Here is a 5,489-nt window from a genome sequence, read left to right as displayed (position 1 = left end):
CAGGAAATGCACTAGGGTGTTTCGGAATCCTGAAATGCACTAGGGCATATCGCGATATGCACTGAATCCGGAAATGCACTACAACATTTCCACGTTAAATCACAGTAGCTAATATTTGTGGTCAAGGGATCGATAATGTTTTGTGTTCAATGCCAGCGCGGAGCTAGGCTGGTCGCCAACATGAATCATCACCTCTTCCTTTTACCAATACCACTCAACCATGAACCCAACCAGCAATCCAAACAATCCTCCTTTCCCAGCAATCTCTTCTTCTCTTCAACAGAGAGACACAACCATTTCAACCGCAACAAAAGAGATCACCCAACTGACATGTCAATTGATGGAGAACCTCAATCGGCGTTCGACGGCATTAGCGAATGGAGCCAACTTTGATCTTGCTTTGCGCGATGCAGCCGTTATGAGGGTTATCATCCCAACATCGTCTCTTGGATACCTGAAAGCAGGCAACATCTACCAGCAACGTGGACAGCACAAAGAAGCAGTATCGATGTATGAGGAAGGCCTCTTGAATGTACCATCAGGCGATCAATGTTACACCAACCTCGAAAAGGGCCATGCTGATGCAGCCAATGCAGCTTACAACAGCATCGATTTCATCAGCCAGTTACCTTTGGATATTGTTGAGTCAAAGATATTGCCTTTGGTGTTTCACGACTACAAGCTGGAAGCAGATACTCCTTGTCCTTATCTTTATGTATCACGCACATGGCGACAACGTATCCAGCAATGCAACAACTTGAGCTTCCATATCAATCGATTACCAATCGACCAGCCATTCCAATTCCGTGAGCTGGAAAGGTTTTCAGCACATGTGAAAACATTGTCCATGGCAGCAGGGAGACAGGTTACATTTTCAGCCTTCAATGGATGCGACTTTTCCAATCTCACCAGCCTGTCAATGATATGTAAGTGATGGATGGCCGAGCATCAACGTGTTACTTAACCTATCTCCTTCAGCGCACGGGAGTGAAGAAGCCGACATTATACATGCTCTTGAATCTGTGCAACCAACGCTGACTCACCTGGTGCTGTATACGGTGAATGAAAACACACCTCGAATCCATTTGCGTGGCGTTTTGGAACTTTGTCCCAATCTTGTGTCTTTGAAGCTTACGACTTTGACTCTGCATCCTCTCTCAGTGCAATACCCAAAGTTAACGCACCTCACTTTGAGCGCTGACATTGTTACGAATTCTCATGAAATGGTTATCAACATCCTCTCTCATCTTCCATCACTCGTGTACTTGGATATCTTTTATGTTCCAGATTCGCAATTTCTTACCAGCGTTTGTCAATATTGCCCCAACATGAAGTTATTGAAATGTGGCCCTTCCCACGTTTTCAATGAGGACAACGATGATCGGGATGTTGACGGCTTGCAAAAGCTATTTTTTGGATATCACGACGTCTACAGGATGCACAATGCCGATGCCCTCATTCGACTGTTACATGACAACCATCAGTCTCTCAACCACGTCGTATTGACAGGAAAAGTATTTGCTGCTGAAAGCATTACATTGGATGAAAAAAGCTGGGACGCATCATTGAATTTCAATTGTTTGGAGGAATTTGAGGTCGATGCTCTCAATGATCAACTTGCTCTGCTCGCCATGTCTATCATACGTCGATCACCACATCTTCATCGCGTCACGATCGGCAATCATACAGCCAACCAACATTACATATCCAATGCAGTGAAAGGATTGACGAGCTTGCAAATGCTTTCAGCAATACAACTGACAAGGGCTTCACAATGGCTTTCCAATATTCTTGAACACCACGTACAGCTTGGCAAGGATTCAACCTTAAAGGAGCTAAAGATCGACATGGATTACAATGATGAATCGACGTTTAATTGGATGCATGCTATTGGCGGATTGAAAACCTTGCAAAGACTTGTCATATCAACACCTGCCATCGATGCACCTTCGGACTATGTATCTGCCATGGCAACGATCAAGGGATGCCCATCTCTTTCGTACCTTGATTTATACTATGGTCGTTATCCAGCACCTGCAGAAACCATTGCCCTCCTAAAGCGTCATCCTACGCTCCAATGTCTCCATATCCGTGCCTCCTCAATCGCTGACAGAGACATTATCAATCTTGTATCATTCCCCAACCTCCAACATATCATCATCAATGCAGGAGTCGACCATTCTCTTATTAGGTTGTTACAAGAGCACATTCAAAAGGTGGAACATAGACTACCTTAGTGATCTATTGTAAATGTCCTTCAATAAACACATTCTTTGGGGTAATTCAATAATGCAGCTATCCCCTTATACCCCATGTTGGTTCCAGCATATTTGTACATTATCTACATGAGGAGGCATACCAAGCACGGCAGTTCATTTTTGGTAGTCCCTTAGTATACCATGCATTGAAACGACTAACGCATCACACTCGCTATTCAATAAAGCGGATTATGTACATGTCGCAGTACTTGGAAATGTCGTGGGGCATTTCGGGATGTGGGGCATTTCCGGAAATGACCCAAAATCCCCTGGGGCAAAACCGGATCCCAAAATGACCCGGGTCATTTCTGGAAAAACTATAAATTCCTTAAACCAGCATTGTTTTGGGATAATAAAGCATTCCGAATTGCTATATAACTTACACGGCTAATGAATAAATAAGTGTTTGTTGTATGATGGGCACGAATTGGAGTAGTTTCTTGGCATTATTACGGCTTACGTTTAACAATGATATAGTAGTTCAATCCTTAAATTCCATGTTTGGTATCGGTGTAGCAATGTGAAGTTATCTTTATTTCATGGTTACTATGACAAATGATTTGGAATGGACTCCTTTACTTATACTCATCTACGAATGGATCGTGTTTTCCTTTCACCTAATGATCGCGTGATTCGGTGACGACCAACTGGAGGTTTGCTAATGCGATGGTGACGTGTGATGCTTCCTTTAGAAGTTGAGGGAAGATTGGTGTTGTTGCATATCACGAGTACTGTGCGTGTAGCATCTTGGTGTACAATAGTTGTTGACTCGACGACAGGGACATCTTCCATTTTTACATACCGTGCTTGACCCGCATGTCGAATGGCTGCGAAAGCTGAAATGACCCGGATCATTTTGGGATCCGGTTATGACCCGTTCATTTGTGGGTCATTTCCGGAAATGACCCACATCCCGAAATGCCCCACGACAGAAATAATCAGTCATAAGGAGTACTATGACCCAAGTCCTCTATTATTGACTCCAAATGGCGTTGTCTGGATAGCTCAATCTATAGGTGGGCTGATCGCCTATCTTCCGATTGAAAACCTACACCTCCAACGCAAGATACCTTTTCTAGTATTAACCAATTTGCTTACCATAAGGCCCATGATCGACTGTAAAAGGTCACATAACGCGCGTCTTTATGGTTTCCCCAACCTGCCATGATGATGTTACTATAAAAGCGGATCATTTTCACTAACCCTGCCTAACCCCGACCATATCCACCTACCAACCCGTATACGTTGCATGTTGGAACCGATGTACCCATTACGTGGCTATAATTTCCTCAAATCAGCTCGGATCAAGACACCTGAATGATGGAAATGAATCTTTGGAGCAGGCGCATTTTTCATACGTTATCAAATCCATGATGGTCTTGATTGGGTGGAATTGGCTAATGGCTAGCAATGTATGAATGACTGTGACATGGCGTATACATATCATCCATTGCTCTTTTAATGCTGTTTTCTTTGCTTTCTCACCCAAACACGGCCTCGTGCAGCTATTGCACTAGAAGTGTTTATATGAGTCACAATTGAAAAAGGCGACTTTGTCATATAGGATCATGTTTACTGCATAAAGACAACCATCACTCAAAATGTCACAATGAAGCATGGGCTCTTTTTGCAACCGACGTGCTCAGCATGGTCGAAACTACCTTGTGCGAACGTTTCAGGATCGAACTCGTCAATCTCAAATTTGGCCATGTCACCACCCGCCAAAATGAAAACAGGTCGACCCCTTGAAACTTTTTGGCTGACATGGACAAATGCAAAAATTGCCATTGACGAGTTCGATCCTGAAACTTTCCCACAAGGTACTTTCGACCATGCTGAGCATGTTGGTTCCAAAACGAGCCCATGATTCATTGAAAGATTTCGAGTTACAGGTGCGTGTATGTTTTGCTATTACAAAGGTGGGTCTTTTTCAATTGTGACTCATATGCACATCTATAGTGAGATAGGTGCGATTAATGGTGTTTGTATACGAAAGCGAATAAAAAAGGATTAAAAGAGCAGTGGATGATATGGCTACATCGTATCACGGTCATTCATACACTGCGAGCTATAAGCCAATTTGACCCAAGTGAGCCAATTGTGGGTTTGACAACGTGTAGTGAATGCGCCTGCTCCAAGGTTCCGTTCCATGGTTTAATTACGTTGATCCGAGCCGATTTGGATGAGCTACGCTTAGACCAGGTTTTGTCTAATCCATACACCCGTATACGTTTCATGTTGGAACCGATGTACCCGTTACTTGGCCATAATTTCCTCAAATTGGCTCGGATCAAGACATCTGAATAATGGAAATGAATCTTTGGAGCAGGCGCGTTTTTCATACGTTATCAAATCCATGATGGTCTTGATTGGATGGAATTGGCTCATAGCTTGCAATGTATGAATGACTGTGACATGGCGTATGTATATCGTCCATTGCTCTTTTAATCCTGTTTTCTTTGCTTTCTTACCGAAACACGGCCTCGTGCAGCTATTGCACTATAAGTGGTTATATGAGTGACGATTAAAAAAGACAGCTTCTTATATGACATCATGGTTACAGCATAAAGACATCCATAGCTAAAAATACCACAATGAAGCATGGGTTCTTTTTGCAACCACCGTGCCCATCCCGGCTCAAGCAACCTTGTGTGCCAGTTTCAAGACCGAAGTCGTTAATCTCAAATTTGGCCATGTCAACACCCGCCAAAATGAAAACAGGTCGACCTCGAAAAAGTTTTTCGCTGGCCATCGACAAGCGAAAAATTTGCTATTGACGATCTCGTTCCTGAAACTTTCACACAAGGTACTTTCGACCATGCTGAGCATGCCGGTATCAAAAAGAGCTCATGTAGCATTCTGAGATTTTGAGTTACAGATGCGTGTATGTTTTGCTGTTATAAAGGTGGGTCTTTTTCAATTGTGACTCATATGTACATTTATAATGAGATAGGTGCGAAAGATGGTTTTTGTATACGAAAGCGAAGAAAAAAGGATTAAAAGAGCAATGGATCATATGGGTACACTATCTGATGGCCATTCATAGATTGGATGCTACTAACCAATTCCATCCAATTGAGTCCATTGTGGATTTGACAACGTGTGGTGAATGCTCCTGCTCCAGCCCAACATTTCCATCATTCAACTATCTTGATCCGAGTTGGTTTGGATGAGCTACGCTTCAACCAGGTTTGCTCTACTCCATATACCCGTATACGTTGCATGTTGGAA

At 43.1% G+C, this 5,489-nt stretch overlaps 1 protein-coding gene across 1 annotated transcript; it reads left to right on the top strand.

Moving 5' to 3' along the window:
• Nucleotides 1–220: 220 nt before the first annotated feature.
• O0I10_006281 (uncharacterized protein) lies at nt 221–2,237 on the top strand (the record flags this gene model as incomplete). The annotated part of the gene is made up of 2 exons (XM_058486311.1): nt 221–926; nt 979–2,237. The coding sequence occupies 2 exons, from the start codon at nt 221–223 to the stop codon at nt 2,235–2,237; spliced, it is 1,965 nt and encodes a 654-aa protein (XP_058342923.1).
• Between the last annotated feature and the right edge of the window lie 3,252 nt (nt 2,238–5,489).

This window comes from Lichtheimia ornata (assembly GCF_029851405.1).
Source record: "Lichtheimia ornata isolate CBS 291.66 chromosome Unknown scaffold00027, whole genome shotgun sequence".
NCBI lineage: Eukaryota > Fungi > Mucoromycota > Mucoromycetes > Mucorales > Lichtheimiaceae > Lichtheimia > Lichtheimia ornata.
This window is presented reverse-complemented; position numbering and strand designations above follow the sequence as displayed.